This window comes from Nuphar pumila, chromosome 5, assembly GCF_984573655.1.
Source record: "Nuphar pumila chromosome 5, dmNupPumi1.hap1.1, whole genome shotgun sequence".
Taxonomy (NCBI): Eukaryota; Viridiplantae; Streptophyta; class Magnoliopsida; order Nymphaeales; family Nymphaeaceae; genus Nuphar; species Nuphar pumila.
Window position 1 is genome coordinate 126,095,198 of NC_143253.1, and position 22,145 is coordinate 126,117,342.

Sequence of the window (22,145 nt, forward strand, 5' to 3'; positions counted from 1 at the left end):
CTCAGCCAAGGCTGAGCAGTTGACCAAGGGCGACCTAGTGCAAGGTACCCTTTTTGTCGCTAACCAAGCGGCCTTTGTGTTTTTTGATTGTGGTGCCACACACTCTTTTATTTCGGTAAATTTTGCCGAGTGTTTGCACATACCTGTAAAACCCTTGCATAATACTCTTGAAGTGTATAACCCGATTGGGAAAAATACCATTTGTGCGGCCTACGTACCAGAGTTGGACGTAGTCTTAGCAGATCGGCATTTACCGGCTTGTGCTATCCTGCTAGTGATGACAGAATTTGACGTCATCCTAGGCATGGATTGGCTGCACAAGTACCATGCCAAGATTTTCTGCCGAGATAGTAGGATTGTTTTATCTCCACCAGGAATGCCCAAGATGGAATTCAAGATCCTGAAACCCGTTCGGGCGAGCAAGTTGATTTCGTCGTTGAAGGCGCAGAGCTACCTGAGGAAGGGATGCACTGCCTTTTTGGTCAGTGTCATCCAGTCCGGGCCGACGCAAGTCCCGATGGGAGACTTGGAGATTGTTCGAGATTTCCCAGACGTCTTCCCGGAGGAACTGCCAGGCCTTCCTCCACCTCGCGAGGTGCAGTTCAGCATCGAGTTGCTGCCGGGTACTGCGCCAATTTCTAAGGCTCCATATCGGATGGCGCCAGCCGAGCTCGCAGAGCTCAAGAAGCAGTTGCAGGAGTTGATGGATCAGGGATTCATTCGCCCCAGTGTCTCGCCCTGGGGAGCTCCCGTCTTGTTCGTGAAAAAGAAGGACGGATCATTGCGGTTGTGCATCGATTATCGGATGCTTAACCAGGCGACAATAAAGAATAAGTACCCGTTGCCGCGCATCGAGGATCTGTTCGATCAGTTGCAGAGGGCCAGGATCTTCTCAAAGATCGACCTTAGATCTGGGTACCATCAACTCAGAATTAAGGGAGATGATATCTCCAAGACGGCCTTCCAGACCAGGTATGGGCATTACGAATTTACGGTTATGCCCTTTGGACTCACTAACGCTCCTGCAGCGTTCATGGATCTCATGAATAGGGTGTTCAAACCCTTTTTGGACACCTTCGTGATCGTGTTCATCGACGACATCTTGGTGTATTCAGATAGCTGGGAGCAACATCGTGAGCACTTGAGAGTTATTCTCGAAACCTTGCGAAAGGAGCGGTTGTTCGCTAAGTACTCTAAGTGCGAGTTTTGGCTCGAGGAGATAATGTTTTTGGGACATGTCATCTCCAAGGAAGGTGTGTCCGTGGATCCAGCGAAAGTTGAGGCTGTACTCAGTTGGCAGCAACCGAGGAATGTTCGTGACATTCGGAGTTTTCTTGGATTAGCTGGGTATTACCGAAGATTTATCCAGGACTTTTCTAAGATCTCTCTACCCTTGACGCAGCTCCTGAAGAAAGAAGCTAGGTTCGTGTGGGACGACATGTGTGAGAGCAGTTTTCAGAGGTTAAAGGAACGTCTTACGACTGCTCCCATTTTGGCCTTACCTTCGGGTCAAGGCGGCTTCGTGATTTACACAGACGCTTCCGGGACAGGTTTGGGTTGCGTCTTAATGCAGAACGATAGAGTGATCGCCTATGCATCGCGCCAACTTAAAATACATGAGAAGAATTACCCGACTCATGATTTGGAGTTAGCAGCGGTAGTCTTCGCATTGAAGATATGGCGGCACTATTTGTATGGGGAGCGGTTCGAGGCTTTTACAGATCATAAGAGCCTAAAATTTTTGTTCTCGCAGAAGGAGCTGAATATGAGGCAGCGACGTTGGCTGGAATTCCTCAAGGATTACGACTTTACCTTGTCCTACCACCCAGGAAAAGCGAACGTTGTGGCCGACGCTCTGAGCCGCAAGTCTCCCAGCGTTTCCGTAAATTTGTTGTTTGCGGGGTGGAAGCTGGTCGAGGATCTGATATCGTGGGAACCGTTTGTGGTCACTCCAGTTTCGATCAGTCTTTCCAGCATGGTAGCTCAGCCTGAGCTATTGTCAAAGATCTTTGTCAGTCAGAAGATCGATGCGCAGTATGATAAGCTGAAGGCTCTAGCGCAGCGGGCCGATACCCCCTTCCGACTGAGTGAGGAAGGAGGTGTATGGCGTAAGGATCGTCTCTGGGTGCCAGAAGATCCTTTTTTGAGAGATGAGATTCTCACTGAGGCCCACAAGTCCAAGTACACGATCCACCCGGGCGGCACAAAGATGTTCAAAGATTTGCAGCGCAGATATTGGTGGAACGGAATGAAGCGGGACGTAGCCGAGTACGTTTCGAAGTGCTTGACTTGCCAACAGGTTAAGATCGAGCACCAACGACCAGGCGGAGTGGTGCAGCAAATGGAGATTCCACAATGGAAGTGGGAGGACATCACGATGGACTTCATCGTCGGTTTGCCGAGGACGCGGAGGAAACACGATGCGATTTGGGTGATCGTGGATCGACTCACTAAATCGGCGCATTTCCTCCCTATACGGCTCAGTCAGTCACTGGATAGCTTGGCAGACCTCTATGTCAGGGAGATTGTGAGATTGCACGGTGTTCCTGTGTCAATCATCTCCGATCGTGACCCGAGGTTCACCTCCAGGTTTTGGGGGCAGCTGCAGTTGGCCTTGGGCACAAAGCTAAAATTCAGCACTGCCTTCCACCCTCAGACTGATGGACAATCTGAACGCACGATTCAGACTTTGGAAGACATGCTGCGAGCGTGCATGTTGGACTGGAGGGGAGAATGGGACTCTCATACTGGGTTGGCAGAATTCGCGTACAATAATAGTTACCATGCCAGTATCGGTATGGCCCCTTACGAAGCCTTGTACGGGAAGCCTTGTCGATCACCCGTTTACTGGGATGAGGTTGGTGAACGGATGCTAGATTCACCTATAGTGCTACAGCACTATACTCAGCAAGTGCAGATGATTAGGGAACGTCTGCGTACCGCGCAAAGTCGGCAGAAGTGTTACGCCGATCGTCGACGTAGAGAGCTCGTGTTCTCAACAGGAGATATGGTTTTTGTTAAGGTATCTCCTACCAAGAGCGTCTTCCGGTTCGGGAAAAAGGGGAAGCTGAGTCCGCGATTCGTCGGACCTTTTGAGATCCTGGATCGGATCGGCGAGGCGGCTTACCGCGTTGCGCTGCCTCCTCAGTACGCTCAGATTCACAACGTCTTTCACGTATCCATGCTGAGAAGATATGTTCACGACCCATCGCACATCATTCATTATGATGATGTGGATATCCATAAGGACTTGACGTTCGAGGAAAGACCAGTAGCAATCGTTGATCGTCGAGACCAAGTGCTCAGATCGAAGACGATTTCTCTTGTAAAAGTACGTTGGCAACACCATGGAATTAGTGAATGTACATGGGAGCTTGAGTCGGATATCAGGGATAAATACCCCGACTTGTATTTTGACCAATTTATGCTATAGAAATTTCGCGGACGAAATTATTTTAAGGAGGGTAGGATGTAATATCAAAAAAAAAAAAAAAATTTGGTTTGGGCCGGATCCGGATCCGACCCGGGCCACCGCCCCTCGCTGTCATTAAAAGACAGCGAGGCAGGCGGGAGGAGGGTTACGAAACCCCCCTCACCGCCACTCGCTCTCTGTCTCTCCGTTTCCCTCTCTCGCTCGTCCACGGTCACCGACGCCGGCGACCCCCGACAGCCGCCGCCACCGGCATCGGCGACCCCCCCCCCTTTTCCTTCCGGCGAGCTCCTCTTCGGCGAGTTCCTCCGAAAACCCCCTGGTACGCCATCGCTTCTTCTTTCTCCCTCTTTTCCCTCTCCGTCTCTTCTCTCTCTCTCCCTCATTTCTCTGTGTGGCCACGGGAGGGGTCAAACCCCCTCCCTTTGCCCCCTTTTAGCAGGGGAGGGGCACGACACCCCTCCCTGCTCTCCGTTTCGGTAGGGGAGGGGCCGAGCCCCTCCTCCCTGTTTTTTTTGCTACGGCAGGGGAGGGGCCGAGCCCCTCCTCCTTGCCCCTTTTTATTGTACCAGCAGGGGCCATCGGCCCCTGCCTTTTTATTATGCCAGCAGGGGCCGATGGCCCTTGCCTTTTGTTATGCCAGCAGGGGCCATCGGCCCCTGCCTTTTGTTTGTGCCAGCAGGGGCCCATGGCCCCTGCCTTTTTAGTTTGTCAGCAGGGGCCATCGGCCCCTGCCTTTTTATTATGCCAGCAGGGGCCGATGGCCCTTGCCTTTTGTTATGCCAGCAGGGGCCGATGGCCCCTGCCTTTTTGTTGCCAGCAGGGGCCGATGGCCCCCTGCCCTTTGTGCGCAAGCCGATACCCTTGGCCGACAAGCCCGGGGAATCTTTGGAAGCTATATCGTGATGGGGACAGATCATTACAATTGTTGGTCTCCAACGAGGAATTCCTAGTAGCGTGAGTCATCTGTTCGCTTTTGACTACACCCCTCTTTTGGCAGCTAGAGTCTTTTGATCCTGCCCCATCTTCTTTTCGAGTCAATTGGGACGGTTGGCCCCAACCCTATGTATCGGAAAAGTTGAGTCTTTGCCTTGCTTTTGCTTTTGTCAGAGTTTGCTTGTTAATATCGCATATTTGCAGCTACGACGGATCCCACTCGCGCTCCGCGACCCGAGCCGTCAATCGTGTACGTCCGCAGACGTCAGCAAGCTCGTAACCCTCCAAGGTAGGGGAAAATTGCACGGAAGACTTGGATATTTGAATTAAGTTCAATTGAACTAAAAGCGACCATTGAATATATATATATATATATATATATATATATATGTATATATTTATACGAGTATCCACTTCACTCAAGGATGCGGTTTCGCAAATCCTTGCCCTTTACCTTGCCGTCGCGCTCTGCGCCTAGCCTCTTGCTTTTGCATACGTGTTGGTATTGCCTGGCTGTTGCAGATGACGTGCAGGTTCTTGCTCTTTGCGGATGCCTTAAGGGCATCCTCGTGGAGGATGCAAGGAGCATTTACCACTCTCCCTCTTGCGACAAGAGTTTAGTCGGGAGCGAACGAACTTCTTAGCGGGTGTTCTGTTGAGAAACCCGTATCTCGTCTATCGAGGCCGGTATCGAGTCATGCGAGACATGTAGATACCCCGATAGCGGATGTGATTCGAGATAATCACATGCATCATGTTGGCACAAGGTACTGCTGTTTCAAAAGATAGAGTAAAGTTGATAAACTTTACATCTTTGTGAAACACTCCTGTTGAGGCTTCTATTGAGGAGCTATACCCCCTTTATCGTAGAGTACTTATAGTCGTGCACGACACGTCTAGTACTGCGATGATCGGATGAGACGGTCGTGCGACCTCGAACAACGCTAAATGCAAACGGTTGTAATCACATAAATGGCCTCACATTCGCCTTCACAGGCAAGATGCTCGAGTGGTTTAAAGACCACAGCATAGAATGGGTCGTTAGTTAAGCAACCCCTAACGCACCCGTTCGCTTCTGGTTGTCTGTCAAGGGAGAGGACAGATCGGTACAAAAACTCCAATGGACAGGTTGTTAACAACCACCCCACGGGCAAAGATCCGGCCTCCCCAGTCATTGGAGTTAGGGGAAAAGGGGCTACAATAGTTAGCTTAACACTTCTGCAGAAGTTGGATGCATCCGTGGCACTGCTTTTCAGCCTCTGGGGAATCCTCTCTCGGCTAAGGCCGTCCCCTTTGGAGCGGACTCAACTAGCTATTCGGGTTATTGAAAATACATAGAATAATAGACGCCCGAACTAGTCTCAGTTGTTTCTATGTTTTGCCTGCGCGTACCCGCAGGCCAGTAATATCGGAACATAAAGTCTGTTCACTTTGGTTGCTGGGCCGTGAGATTCGTTGCACTACTGATTCGCTGCACTACTGATTCGTTGCACTACTGATTCGCTGCACTACTGATTCGTTGCACTGCTGACTCGCTTGCACCACCGACTTGCTTGCACTACTGATTCGTTGCACTACTGATTCGCTGCACTACTGATTCGCTGCACTACTGACTCGCTTGCACTACTGATTCGCTGCACTACTGATTCGTTGCACTACTGATTCGCTGCACTACTGATTCGTTGCACTACTGACTCGCTTGCACCACCGACTTGCTTGCACTACTGATTCGTTGCACTACTTATTCACTTGCACTACGTATTCGCTTGCACTACTTACGCGTTTGCACTGGTTATCTGCATGCATTGCTTACATGTTTAACTGCATATTTGCTTTAAACTGTGTAACTTACTGAATTAAATTACATAATTCAGATCCTTGTAGTCTCTCTTGTGCGCCTACTAGTTTTTCGTGAAACTAACCCATTCTATGGGTACAGGTGATGATTAGGTACACCACAGGCGATGGCGCGATGGCTAGATGGCTCCAAGACGTTCTTCTTCCTGCTCTTAGCTCGCGTCCTGTTGTTTGGGGTTTTATAACGGATTTTCCTTGGGAGATCCTAATTTTGTACTATTTGGAGAACTTCTTAAATGAAAGTGGCTTTTCCAAGTGTCCGCAAGTAGCATGTGTTGTGCGTTTTGGTTCTTTTAGCTAACGCGCTCAAAGTTGTCAGCTTGCCTTTCTGAAATTAATAAAAGTATAGTCTTCCGCTGATTTCGTAAATCATCTCTGAGATGAAGAGATTCCTTTTTAGTCTCTTGTCTTTTTTTTTCTTTTCTTCTTTTTTTTTCGAAAGGTTTGCAAGCTTGAAATTTTGGGGTGTTACAGGTTGCACGGCAGCTTGTTGGACGTTCGGTTGGACTGGTTCAATCGCCATCGCACCCGTGAGACCAACAACATCGACGCCCAATCCACCACTCGTTTTCAGCATGGGAGTTGTGTGCGTCTTCACCGACGACTCGAGGACCACGATTCGATCTTCGAGTCCATCCAGTCGTTTCGATATGCCAGCAACATCCTCGCTTAAGCGTAGCATGTCTTCTTGCATCTCCGTCACCTTGTCGAGCATCTGCTTCATGATCTTCTCTTGTGTCTTTCTGTTTGTAGGACCGTTCTTCGCCCCTTGCGTCATGCCGTTGACGAAGGTGGGGCTGGGCTCTGATACCATTTTGATGCAGCGCAAAGGCGATGCTTTCACAATAAGGGGTGCCCTCGCTGGCGCTTCTTAATGCAGTCACAGGAGACAGACCACAACGTAACAGGCCTGGCACTGTTATAGTTCTTCCACGCATGATCAGGCGTGCGACAATAAATAACACAAACGAACTGCACTTGATGCAGCGAACATGGGGGAATCGCAAGGGTCACACGAAGAGGGGCTGACGCTGATGGCTTCGTGCGATGGACAATCGTGCAACCTGAAGGAAGAATCCACTAATAATGCCCACGGAATGTGTTTGACAACAGGGAGTAATGAATAAAAACAGCTAAAGATCACTAGGTCTGAGTAACTTGTTATTATTAAAAGACTGACATTGTTGACAAGAAAAGAGAAGCTGCTGCAACAAAACAAAAGAGTAAAATGTAAAACAAAGAACTTAACGTAAAAGCTGCTGTAGAAAACTGTGTAAACTGAACATGACAGAGGAATAATAAACAATAGGGAAGTAAAGACAAAAACAATAATGAATTGATAGGAAAGTAATAAAGAAAACCAAATGGAATGACAAAGGCTGCTGAAAAGAAAGAAAAACTGCAGGGAACCCCAAAAAGAAAAGAGCTGCGTTAATTCCAATCTTCATCGTCTGTGTTGCACACAACCCTAACATGGGTATTTAACGTGTGCAGCTGGATCCGGGTCTCGGGTTCGGGTCTGGCCCTGGACCCGAGTCGACTCCTGTTTGCCGCTGGATCTGGGACGTCTGTGCTCTGCATCACTATTTCTTTTCTTTTTGTGTCGAGCCACCTTTTCTCTTAAGCCATAAAAAGTAAAGCCATATATCAAACTCAAAGAGAACAATACAAATGCTTGAAAAGGGAGGAGGAAGAGAATGTGATAGCATCCTAACCCGAATAGAATAGGCAGTTGGATTTGAATATCCCGGTTAGATAAATGAGTTTGATGATCCATATGGGTGTAAGCGGGAATTGGGGTTAGGATAACGAATAATCCGGTCTTTTGCAAATAAGGTCAACAAAGACAATTCGGGAGATATGCAAGGCAGAAAAGGCACATTTCTTGGTTTTCAGAGGCAAAATGGGAAGAAAATGAAGATGGCACCCTTTCAGGGGCAAAATGAGAAGGAAAAGATGGCACCAATGGAGGGGGAAAATGGGAAGGAAAAGGAGAGGAAAAGGAGAGGAAATCTCTTGGATAGGGACGTCTGGCTTGGATCCCCCAATTGTGTTTTCTTTTCTATTTAAGGTCTTGTAATTTGTTATTGCTTCATCATTTGAATAGAATTATGTTTGAGAGGTTTCATCTTTTCTTGGCTTATTGTTTTGGGAGGATTGGTCTGCTTCCCAAAGGGAAAAGGCTCTTGAGTGATCAAGAGAGTCCACACCAGTCATCTCTCTCCTTCTCCCTCTCACGTCTCTCTCTCTCATGCACCCTCCTCTCCCACGATTCTTCCTAACTTCCCTACCTCTCCACCATCACCTTTTGCAAATCCGCCACCTCTAGTTCGAGTGAGCAGTGGGTCTATATCATTTGGTATTAGAGTAGGTCTGTCTCGGGACCCCGGAAAGCATCTCTCAACTTAAGTAGCAAGGGCCCAAGCCCTTCACGTCTCCGTACGTCAGATCTAGTTGCATTCAACGGTGATCTTCATCAACCGCAGCGATTTGCAATCGAATATCTCCTTTGATTGTGCTGTAGAGATCGAATCTGCATTTTCACATAGGTATCAACTTTTTTGATTCTTGTACTTCAAGTTTGAATTTGGAATTGTTAGAATCCGACCTCCGGTGACCCCAATCCGACTTCTGGAAGACAGGCCTCATTCTGTATGTTCTTAGGAAGGATCGATACAGGCTTGCATCCCAGTCCGAAGTTCCAAAATTCATCTTGGTCCTTTTTCAGTCCCAAAAAATTCCAAAAAAATCATTATAGATGTCCCTGCCTGTCCCAGACCGAACCCAATTTACAAATCGGAAAAATCATATATGGATCTGTAGATATTCAAAAAATTTCCTAGGCCTGATCCTAAGCTCTAAAATCCGAGAATTTTTACCCTAGGTAACCACATCCATTAGCTTTCAAACCCAACTTATAGATCTCAAAAATTCGTCCGGATCGATGAAATCTGTTATGATCTTTGAACCCTACCCAGAAAACAAAACTGAACTTGTAACAACCTGACCCATCCAAGAAAAAAAATAATTTTTATCTTTTAAAAACCTTGAAAAATCAGTTTTGCATACTTATACCCTTGACCAGAAGGCCAGGCCTAGAGCCAGCCTAAAACCTAGCCTAAACCTCTGCACCAACCTAAACCGCGGACCGACAAAATTCTGTCCAACAGGCGGACATCACATTACATTGAGTCATGGTGACTCATGGAGCTCGTAGACGCGTTACGAACTGAGATGAGTGATAAAATCGAGGCACTAGCCACAATGATGCACGAGTTCATGACCAACCAAGGGGTTTGGTACATCCAGGGGGTCCAACCAACATGGATTCGAGTTCCTTGACCATCAGTCTGGTCGGACCAACAAGGGAAACCATATGAAGCAACCCCGTATCAAGTTTTCCACCTTCGCCATTAAGGATCCAACCAGTTGTATCTTCAAGGCTGAGCATTACTTCCAGGTGATGTAGACCCCAGAAGTGGAGAAAGTCTTCATTGCCTCCATCCATCTAGAGGAATACACGGTACCCTGGTATCATTGGTTTGAAAGGAACCTTGGCATACCAACTTGCGAAGCTTTCTCATGTGCAGTGGTGCTACAATTTGGTTTGTCATCGTATGTGAACCACAATGTAATGTTGTCCAAACTTAGGCAAACCGCCAACGTGATGGAGTACCAGGCCGAGTTTGAAAGACTCAACAATTTGGTGGTCGATTGCATTGTTTTAAAACCCAGTGACTCGTCACTCAACTTGTCCTTGAGTGACTCGTGACTCGGCTGGATCAACTTGGTGACTCGGCCAGGTCATGTTAAGCTTTTATTTTATATAAAATATATAAATATATATTATGTATATTTTATAATACTTTAATGTATAATATTATTAATGCATGTATAACCATATATTTATATATAATATACATAATATTTATATTATATTTCATATAATATATGTATATATATGCATGACTCGGCTAAGTCATGGGCAAACTCGGTCGAGTCATGCTAAAACTCGGCTGACTTGGCCGAGTTTTGTACACAAACGGGTTGTGCTGGATTTTGACCCGATACTTGGATGATCCAGGTCGAGCCAACCGAGTCATCGGGTTGACCCGGTGAGTTTTTAAACTATGGTCGATTGGTCTCAGGAAGCTCTCATTGGGACTTTTATCGCGGGCCTTCGTTACGAGCTCCAGATCGAGGTGCAAGCCAACCAACCCACCAGTGTCCTTGAATGCTTTCATCAAGCACGGTCGGCAGAAGAGAAGTTGCAAAAGCAAGGATCCAAAAGCACCCAAGCGGGATTCGGATCGGAATCCCAGAACAATCAAAATCATCCTGTCTTCCAAAGTGGGTCGGACGAATCCAATGCAGCAACCAACACTAGTGGGTCCAAACCCACTTCAAAGCTTCCTTTTAATTTTTTCAATGTAAAAGTGAATGCAAAAAGGCTCTCTATACTTTCCACACGCTTCTTTCTCTAAATTATAATTGTCTTGTATAGACGTATGGTATGGTGGGAGTTCTATTGCACTCATATTTCTGAGCTGTAGAGGTTTACAAGACTGGTGTTCTCACAAACATGTAGCAACTCCAGTGCTGAACGCAACTAGAGCGTGTTTTGCAGTCATCATTTTTAGATTTTTTAAAAGAATTAATTCTTACACTAAAATATCATGAAATTCAAGAATAGTCACTTTTATTTTAGTTTTTATTTGCGTTCCATTTCGATTCCCATTCAATTCTTGTATTGTTTTTTTTATTCCCCTCTTCCCACATCCTATACATTTTAAAATGTGTCGCTTCTTGCTTCCGCTTCTCATATTGTTTCTTGCTTCTGCTTCCTAGTCCGACAACCTTGGGGGAGAAACCCCCAATTACTGGCCTTGAAGACAAGGTTGTTTTGAAGTGGGATTGATAGCATCCTGATGCAACTTTTTCAATAAAGCATTTTCAAAATATATTTTCAATAAAAATGTTTGTGCAAATCGTGCATCAAATCATAAAAACCGGCTCATACGAGTGGTGGAGTCTGGGTCGAACTCAGGGAACGAGAAATACTTTGTATTCAAGGACAATTAAACTACTCTTTATTGCAAAAAAAAAATAAGTTAATTGAGTAAATAAGGAGAAAGTGCAGCCCTCTGCGGAAGACTTTAAACAAATGAATAACGGCCTTATTACAAACCCCAAATTAATTGAATAATAAAATAAAAGTCTAATCTAAAAATAAAGAAAATGTCTTCAGTGCTTCGAGTCCTTTGTCCCTTTGATCTTCTTTTATGTTGAGCACTTTTGCATAGTTTGATTAAGGGCTTGAAGGGCCTTTTGAGGGGGCTTCTTAGGACCTCAGAGGGTACTTTGAGGGCTCGAAATGTGGCTTACCGCACGTGCGATCGCTTCCCTGCAAAAATCACAAAACAAAACACAACAGAACGAAGAAAACTAAACCAAATCTAAGCTTAAAAACAGTAAAAATAAGATCTAAACTGACTTCTAACAAACCACTACAAGACGAATTAGCAAAACTAACTACTAACTACGTAACAAATTAACTAACTGACTGCTTGAAACAAGTATAGAACTAACGAAATTTGGAATACTAAAAACGTATAATTGAATTAATCTATGAACTAATCAAATAATCTAATGAACTAAAGATGCTCTAACTACAGAATGATTTTACACAAATTGTCTAATGCTAATTCAAGAATATGCTGGACAGGCAGCTGACTACTTGAGTGGAACCGATCGACAAAACAAAAATTGAACACAAACTAAATTGAGGCAAACAAAATATTAACTAACTGATTACAAACCTAATTCACAATTATGCTAAATGATTAGTTACGTGATACTATTGTAACTGCTACTAACAAAAAAAACAAACAGCAAACAGAACGGGCTGGGATAACTTAGTACTCCTAATAAAAGAAGAGTACTAAAAAAAATAAAAGAAAACTAATTAACTACTCTATACGATAGGGTCTAAGAGTTACTTGATCTATTATACCTTGATGCAATAAAACGGTAAACAGAACTACACTTCCACATGAAATGCTTTATCAAAACTTATGAACACGTGATATGCAAAGCACCCACTAACGTCTATCCAATTAAAACAAATAACATATTATAAGAACACTAACACTACCAAGCAACAACAAATTAGACTAATATAACCTACTTGCTGTAAAAAAACGTTCCTTAACATCAATCACGTTGATGCGTGATTGACCTTAATGTAACACGCTGGTACCAAGAGCTCTATTTCTGCACCTGCTAATCTCGTATATGCGAGATTGCGTGAGCCTGCGTGGCCTATACAACTACAGCCCGTTTTATCTAATGTAACCCTAGATCACAATGAACAGTGACCAGTATGCAGTTGACTGTGTGTGCTTGTAATGCTGAGACGCTGATCTCAGACCAAAAACGATAGTGCCGATTGGTTCTCAAGAACCAACCTGTGAACTCGATTTTACCGACTCACCTGTGCTTGTAGATTCCCAAACAGATTTAAGCCTAAAGTAAAATACCAACGACTAATTATATGCTATGCTGAATATGATAGATATGTTTTTTTTTTCTTTTTTTTATGCATCAATCAATCTAAACTAAATATAACGAGTATCCCATAATAAGAATATGATGCAACTACTCTAAGCTAACTACGGAGATGGGGGAGAAGAAGATGGTTTTTACCTTGCTGCACCCAAACGGACTTCAGCTCTCTCTTCGACAGAGGGGATGCGAGGAACCAACGACGACGGGGTTTAGAAGGAGTGAAAAGCATAAGAAGCAAGAAAGGAAGAGGTAGGCAACCGGTCGATCGAAAACAGGGAAGAAATGAAGGGGAGGCAGAGAGAGAGAGAGAGAGAGAGAGAGAGAGAGAGAGAGAGAGGCGCAGGCTGCAGAGAAAAACGTCTTCTCATGGCTGAAAAAAAACTATTTATAATGCTACTCTAGATCAAAACACAAGTTTTCAAAAGAGTCCAAAATATTTTCATAATTTCCAAAAGAGTCCTCTAGAAAACGTGTTTTTCAAAAAGGGGTTTAAAAGAAAAATTCTTAAACTAATTAAAAACAATTAATTAAATCCTAATCTAACTAAGCTATACTTCAGAAAATTCTAAAACTAATAAAAATACCGAAAAACGCTAGGTCGAACTAGAAAATGTGATTTTTCCCGAAAATCCAATCTCGAAGTGAATTCTCGAAAACAACAATAAAGATGGGTTTTTAATGCGATTTTATCATGGATTATGCATAAATAAAGATGAATAAAATGCGAAATATATGCATGATCACATCCCAACCCTAATAGAATAGGCAATTGGATTTGGATATCCAAGTTTGATAAATGGGTCTACTGATCCATATGGGTGTAAGCGGGAATTGGGGTTAGGATGAGGGATAATACGGTCTTTTGCAAATAATAATGTCATCAGAGGCAATTTGGGAGATATACGATCCTCCAAATCTTTTTTACTACCGATAATTTTGATGACAAATATTTAGAGGATCTAGCAGGCCGAGATTGGAAAAATGTTGCATACCAGATAGCTGCGAAGTTGGTGCTTGCATGATTCATAATGTTGGTTGTCGAAAATACACTTACAATTAATCAAGGTCTCATCTTGATCTTAGCCAAAAGTCCTAGAAATGTGAGTCTCATCTTGATCTTAACCAAAAGGCCAAGAAAGGTGAGTCCCATCATTGCAAATTAGGATCTTTCCTAAAGTCACTAGCCATTTGTGAGGACCCACATTATTGGCAATGGACTAGTGCCCAAAATCAAGTTCTTTGGAAGGGAGGAGGAACTTGATTCCATTAGAGAAGCATAGGAAGATCTATCCAAAGATTTACATTTTCAGATGCTAATCATGAAAACCATCATTTATCTCCGTCTAGAGAAAAGTATGTTCTCAGTAATCGTAGGCCATTCACAAAAAATTTGCAAAGGCCCTTTGCGGTTTGGACATGACAACCTTTGTCCACAGCATAGATGGTACTAAGTGGAGAACTTTGGTCTGACATAATAAAAAACAAGAATGGGTGACAGGAGCCGACACTTAAAGACTGCACCAGTAATTAATTCAAAACCTTATTTTGGAATTGTTTTTCCACCTTTAATTTAAGTCTGTCGACTGTTCTAAAAGGGAGCAAAACAGCAGTCTAGCCTTTTGATGGCATAAAAAACCTAGGGTTCAAAGGATCTAGGATTCAATGCCAGGGAATCTATGGGTGGCCTTGTTGGAACATGACATGTCAGACCAGCAAAATCCTTGGAGGCACGGGTGGTGTCCCTTTGCCCAAGGTCGAAGCTGGGTGTACTCTCCAGTGGGCAGGGGGGACTTCAAGGTTTCTACCAACTGGAGGCCAGCCAATGTGCAGTCGCTGATGGTTTTTTTTTTCCTTTGTATTATTAAAAAAAAATCCTTGGAGGAGACTGATTTCTATTGCCATTTCAAGAAAAGAGCTGTATTGAACTCTTGCCGCATCCTTACTAGGCCACCTTTCTCCATGGGTCACTTCTCCAATCACCAATTGGCAAACTATAATTTTAACCTCCATCTGATCCTTTCCAGAGAAAGGTTCTGAAGTTTTGCATCGGCCACTAACTAGTCTTGAGCAATAATGCCAAAATAGTTACAAACGTTTTTTTATCTTGGAGCATGCAATTGATTATTACAAGCTAATAGCTTCTTTTCATAAAATGCAAATTGTTTGTGGCATGAGAGTTGTTGCTTTGATGTGTTAGTTTTGGATTTTTAAAAGGATGTACAAAACAAATTATGAATTAGAATTTTGTGATAACTTTTCTGGTGGAAGTTCTGGGCCACGCATCATATCATAGCATATAACTGTGATTACATGGCTAGTATTAGAGTCCGTTCTGTTCTGCTGCTTTCCTAGTTCTTGCTCCCAGGTCATTTAAGTTGGACATGTTTGTATTTGTCAAAGCAAAGATTACTCATTACCACATGATCTTAGTTCCTTGTCAATCTTCTATACAGATTAAAAGTTATGATTCTCAGATCCTTTAGTTGATGTTTTGATATTCCAAATCTTTTGATGAGTTAACCGTCTTTTTTTAACATCCATTAATACTTTCTGCTTCTGAATATCCAAAATTGACGATGTTATGCCGTTTCACTTTGCTATCTGTTCTCACTTTTTAGTAAGAAAGTACCTTGCCAGTGTGCAGTCATCTGTTCTGGTTAATAGAGGATGGGTTCCACGGAGCTGGCGAAACAAGTTCTTCGAAGATTCTGCTGAAGTTAGACAGCCCCCAAATGTAACAACGGTAGATGAGGTAGAAAATAAACATGGTCCATGGTGGAAGTTTTGGAGTAAGCAGCCTCCAGTTGCCAAGGTGCTTGTGAGTCATCAGAATCTGCTCTGACCTACCTGCTCATACTTCAAGATCATCAACGAGCAGTGTCATATTCCTGAAAAGTTAAAACTGGCTCTTTCCTTGCAGGATCATGAAGAACACAATACTGAACAGGTGAAAGTTGTTGCAGTAGTCCGTGGGAGTGAAAAGCCAAGCATATTTGTGCCAGCTAATGACCCCAGCACAGGACAGTGGTTTTACGTTGATGTTCCTGGAATAGTGCATGCTCTTGGGCTTCCAGAAAGTACAATTTATGTAGAAGATGTCAATGAAAATGTCGGGGCAACTAAACCATATCCAGTTCCAAAAGATGTCAATTCCTTAATCTCTCACTCAGTCATGCCTAGGGATCATCTAAACTATGCCTTCACTTGGTATGTTTCTTCTTCACCAGATTCTTGTTTTTTCCTCCAACTTTTTAGGTGATATCATACCTTTAGATTTATTTTATTTCAATGTTGTACTCATGCAAGGCTTTTGTGAAGTATTCAAAAAATCAACTGATATCCCTTTTCTCGATTTCAAAATATTTAGTGCAACCTTCTGAAGCTAGAAAAAGTTGATGGCCACATTTTTTGTGTTGCAGGTACTCCTTATCAACAGCAGTGACTTTCATGGCAGTTAAAAGAACATTGCCTAAGAAAAACCGGAGATAGCAACTTGCAAATGTAAGATTATTCTCTATTCATCAACAGCCATCAGAGTTGTGTATGTTTCTGCTCGTTGAAAATGCAAGCAAACTCAAATTTTAACCTCTAGACAAACAAAAGAGGGCTATTGATGGCTCGTTTAGTTTTGCTACAGGCCAGCTATTGGAGATCTATTTGGTGTCCCCTTCACTGACCCTTGGTAAAATAAAATTCCAACTTCAGATATTTCAGTCAGTGGGTCTTCTTTCCACTTTATGGGTTGGTACAGTTTCAATTTTGCAGGTTAAGTGTATGTTGATGCCACTTGAAAGTGGTTATGCATTTCTCATGCAGCAGACTGTTTTAAAAGGATCTCCAGTTTTTTGTCTTTGAAAGCTACATCCTTTCACAGCATATGGAGCTAAATTACGACTGAAATAACATAAATAAAAATAGTAGAAAACTTATTGTAAAAGCAGAACATGTTTTTGGTTTGGAAGAAGGAAAGAATCCTGATTTAAGTGGAGTATGAGTGTCTAAGCCTGGTTTGAAGGAAAATGGTGTGAGGTCAAAGCCACTGTGCATCTATGGTAAGAACTTGTACACTGGGAAAGAGTGAGTTTTAGTCATACTGTCTGGAGTCTTATATGTCAAGTTCTGCCCCAAGCCGGCAGTTCTCGGGTCAGGTTATCCATTATTCACAAAATTGGGGAAGAAAAAAGAAAAGGTTAAAAGGATGTATGTTAGCATGACCAGAAGTGGAAGTATGCTTATTATCATCCTTGGTGCTACCCAAGGAGGATGATTCAAGGAAATTGTCTGGTTACTGCCACATTGAGTTAAGGGTGGTCAACAGACAGCCAAACTCAATCCTAGCCCAATATGCTATGGTCCAACGTTTTTTTCTTTCAATTTCCTTAACTGATTTCTGGACTGGCCCAACTTGGCCGTTAGGTCAACCTAGCCTAGCCAGTTAGATGGTGTATCAGTTTCAAGCTTGGTCCTTACCAGGGCAGGGCTGATTTTGACCCAAATCCATCTCAGGCTCGGCTGGGGTCCCTTGGGCCACTGAGCTAACCGACCTGGTTCCCTACCTAGTAGTATGTGACTATACATGCATGTTATGGCCTATGTTGATGGTATTTCCCTTTCAAGAACCTAACTGAAAGAAGTCCCATCAGTTGGTTCAACTTGGTCTGAAGGATGGCATACTTGGAAGGTCTAGCAACCATGAAACCCACTGGTTCACTGGTGGTCCAGATATTGCACCACTTGTCTTGGCGTCTAATGAAATATCTCGTGTTCAAGACTCCCAACATCCTTATTGTGAAAATATCATGAAAACATGAGTTCATGGTATTGCTTTGAGAAGCTTTTTGGGGGTTTAAATAACTTTTTTTTATGATTAAGGAAAACCCTCACCGAGAATCGGGTCACATAATGGGCCCATCTCCATGCATGGTAAAACTCTGGGTTGAGGGTGAAAAGATCAGGTGCAATATGATTGCACAAATACTTGTGCATTAAGCACCTGATCAAGTGCTTAATGCACAAAATTTGTGCCATGTAATTGCACCAGATCCGGACTCTGGTTGAGGACACGGCCACCCAGCCTTACGTGCCCCATGTGACTATATGACGCATAACTATATCCTAATCACTATCCACATCTAAAGAGGAGAGTGCCCAACAAGGACAAAGTGATGGCTGCAGTGTAAAGGATGTGCTAACCCTCATGTTAACCGTCACCCTTAACAGTTGCATAGTTTCAGCACACATGGTTCGTACCGGACTTAGTGTTTGCTACTCAATCATGCATTCCTGGAATGAGACATGATAGCTGTCAATAGCATGATTGCATGACTAAATAAAGGGGAAAGACATGGTGGTTTAGTTCCCATGATTCAGAGTAGTGAGCTCAAACTCCAACCTTTTTTGAGGAAGGGTTAGCTGCAATTTGGTCAAATATATTGATTTCAAAACCTGCTTTGTATCCCCAAAATGAAGTCATAATGACAATCTAAAAGCAAGCATGGGAAGAGAAAAGTTTGATATGATTCACCTCAGTGTAAGAGTGACAGAAAAGCCAGAAAAGGGAGAGAGAGAGAGAGAGAGAGAGAGAGAGAGAGAGAGAGAGAGAGAGAGAGAGAGCAAAAGGTCCTGTCTACGCCTGGAACTTTTTTGAACAGATGGGTCAAAGAGAGAGAGAGAGAGAGAGAGAGAGAGAGAGAGAGAGAGAGAGAGAGAGAGAGAGCAAAAAGTCCTGTCTACGCCTGGAACTTTTTTGAACAGATGGGTCAATGTTATGTATCAAGGAGAGAGGGAGTCCTTTTGAAGTTCAACGGTAGGTCGAGAGGGCCATTTGACAACCACCCTTATCCTGGCCCCATCAGTTCTTGATGCCTGATCTTGACATCATGACCCACATCTGCCACATACCAACATGGCCATCTCATCTTCCAACAAAAAGATGCACCATGAGATCTTGCAGCCTGTGCTCAACACAACCGTAAAGGAAAAGGGTTTTGGTGATTGGGCTCATTGATGCATTACTCCATCTTGAGCCAACCAAGTGAGTCATAATTGACTTCACCAACCAAATTAAGGCCCTGTTTGGACAATGACCATCGGAGGTCACTAGAGTAGTAAGTATGGAATTCACACTTTCAAAACTCTTTGCAAGTCTAGAAAAAAGTGAAGTGTTGTAAAATTGGGTGTGAAAATGATGGTTTTGTGAGGATTCAATTCCCAATGGTGAGATAGGCACAAGACGCGTTACGTTGGTCATTTTCTTTAAGCTAGTTTTTATCCCCCACAATAGTGTTTAGATGTCTCCCAGTCAGCCACCACCGCTGCACTTCTAATCAACTTCTTGCACGGTCTTTCAAAATGTAAATAATTATGTCAATCAAGCATTTGATGAGCCTTGAATTTGACACTATCCCTCTACTGCGTATAAGAGACAATATTATCAACTACCCAAAGCAAAAAAATAGAATTGAAAAATATAAAGAAATGGGAGAGTAATAGTGAAAACAAGAAGCTAAGGGCAAACATATGATTTGTCCATTCATTGATCTTTTATTACAGAGCCAGGGCAAACATATTAACAAATACTACCATACAAGACACACGCGGGTAGTGTCTGAACTGTCAACCCATTCAAACAGTCAACTCATCCAACAAACTAAACCTTTTTTACTCTCTCTATAACTATTTGACTTCCAACGGTCATGACTGTTCAGAAACAATCATCATGGCAAAAAGAAAAGTTGGGTTTTGGACCAAAATCCAATCAAACCTAACCCAATCCAATCAAATCCAAACCAAACCAAAGGTATAAATTAGAAGACAAAAATTTGTGTTTTTTTTTAATATGCTCTATACTAGAACCAAACATCAACATATCATCTACATAAAGACAAATGATAGCACCATCACCATTATATGCATCTTAATATAAATACATTGATTGACATCACTAATTACAAAACTATTAGTAAATATCATTGCATAGGAGTTTTGACATCAATTTGATGAATTTTTAAATGATCTATGAAAGCACGAACAATTAGCAATCTAATTGTTGTAATGCGGGTAACCAGTGTATATGTGTCAAAAAAATCTATGCCTTCATTTTGTTTATAAACTTGTGAAAGCAATCATGCTTTAAACATTTCAATAATTGAATTTGATCCCATTTTTTTCTTAAAAGATATTTATAACTTATAGGTTTAGTACTAAGAAGAAATCAACAATTTTTTATGTATTATTATGCATAATGAATTCTATTTTATCATTAATAGTTTCTTTCCAAAATGATGCATTTACTGTGATAACATAGCTTCTTAATAAGTTATAGGACCATTTTCAATTAAACATGTGAAGAAATTGAGTCCAAATCTGTTTTCAACCTTAGGTATATTACTTCTCCTATGTTCCACGTATACTTCACTGGTTATATTTGTATTATGTTAAATAAAATCATCATCATTATTAATATGTTGTACATTATTCATTATAGTTTTGGAAAACATAATATTATCAAAAAAATTTACATATATGGTTTAAAAAAGTGCATTTGTCTTTAAATTAAAAAGCATATATGCTTTGCTATTAAGACATATCCCAAAAATACACTTGTAATAGACTTAAGTCTCAACTTAGGTCTTAAATTATCTATTGTTTTAGCTTTCACAAGGCAACCCCATACTCTAAAATAACTAAAATTATGTTTTTTTTTCTTTCTATGGTTCATAAGGTGAAGTTTGATTATTGGATCTAAAATACTATTTAATATGTAATATCGTTAAAAAACTTTCTCCTATAAATCGAATGGTGCCCCCAAATTAAGAATAAACATTAACCATTTCCATAATATTCTATTGTTGGGTTCTGCTACATCATTTTGTTTGAGTGTACTAGGTGCACTGTTTTGGCAAATTATACTATGATTGACAAAATTCTATAAAGTCATTAGAAATATATTTTCTTTCTCTATCACTCCTAATGTAAATAATTTTTTATTCAAAAGTTTTATAATTTTATTTTTTAAAATTATAAATTTACTAAGTGCTTTATCTTTTTTAGTAAATATACATATATACATCTAAAGTAGTCAACTATAAAAGTAATAAAATATTTATTACCTTTATGAGACAGTCTACTCTTAAGATCACATATGTCATTATGAACAATATATAAAAGTGCATTATATCTAGATAATCTAGGAAAATGATGTCTAGCAAATTTATATTGAACACATATTTGTCATTTCTTGTTATTAAAATCACTAATATTACCAAACAACAAAATATCTTTCATTATATTGCGAATAGAACCATAATACACGTCCTCATCTAGCATACCATAAAAAGAAATGATCACACATCATACAAGCTAAATGATTATTCTCATTCATGACATTAAGCTTAAATATCTCATTGGTGACATATCCTTTGCCTATAAATTTTTTATTCTTGAAAAGTTCAAATCCGATTGAACTCAAATACAAGTTTAAAACCTTTTTTATTCAATAAGAATATGTAAACCAAATTCTTTCAAATGTCAAGTGCATGAGACACATCTCTCAAAGTGAGTGTGTTTTTTTAAGGTGAAGCACAAGTCAACACTCTCTTTTCCAACCACTTTGGCTGAAGATGATTTTTTTATAAATAAGTTATGGTCATCTTCTATCAGTTCATGTCTTGAATACAACTTTAATGTTGGATACATGCTTAGTGGATCCTGAATCCACCCACCAACCATTTTCCTATCCTACATGTTAACTTCGGAGATTATGACAACAAACTTTGCTTCTTATGACTTGGCACCATTTTTAATTTTCTTGTAATGGTAGCAATATTTCACTAAGTCATCTCTTGTCACAAACATAACACAATCCACCTTTTGATTTGTCCTTCTTGAACTTGAGGTTCCTTTTAGGCTTATTAGGATACTTAAAATAAGCATGCTTAGGTTTATTGTCTAGGTTACTTTCCATTATATGAACTTTAGAGGTTTTCTCTTTCACATCCTCCTTCTTATCATAATTTTTGTTTCTTCTTAAATTCTTGTGTGTTGGAGCAATTCCTCTAAAGTTATAGGCTGTCTACGATGTTTAAGAGTATTCCTATATTCCTTTTAAGACTTATCTGACTTGCCAATAACCACAAAAGCTTCAAATTTTTCATCTAATTGCATGCCTTTATATTTGATCTTATGAGCGATAATTTGAAGTTCATGCACTTGTGCAAGAATCAACTTATTGTCATGGATTTTAAAATCTAAATATGAAGTCACAAGGAATTTATTATTGCCATAGTTTTCGGTTTTGTACTTCTTCTCAAATGCCTCTCATAAGTCATTTATCGTTGCCATGCCATGTAGTAAG

At 41.6% G+C, this 22,145-nt stretch overlaps 1 protein-coding gene across 3 annotated transcripts in view; it reads left to right on the forward strand.

Annotated features, from left to right (window-relative positions):
* The window catches only part of LOC149838580 (surfeit locus protein 1-like), a 28,122-nt gene extending 11,395 nt beyond the window's left edge, over positions 1-16,727 (forward strand). The window contains exons 4-7 of one of the 3 annotated variants that reach the window (XM_090007740.1): positions 15,428-15,608; positions 15,711-15,997; positions 16,210-16,291; positions 16,428-16,727. In XM_090007740.1, the coding sequence (XP_089863866.1) occupies positions 15,428-15,608; positions 15,711-15,997; positions 16,210-16,279 (538 nt within the window). In that variant the 3' untranslated portion in view covers positions 16,280-16,291; positions 16,428-16,727. Of the gene's footprint in view, positions 1-15,427; positions 15,609-15,710; positions 15,998-16,209 lie in introns of all 3 variants that reach the window. The other 2 variants (XM_090007741.1, XM_090007739.1) reach the window with 2 other exon arrangements.
* Positions 16,728-22,145: the final 5,418 nt, after the last annotated feature.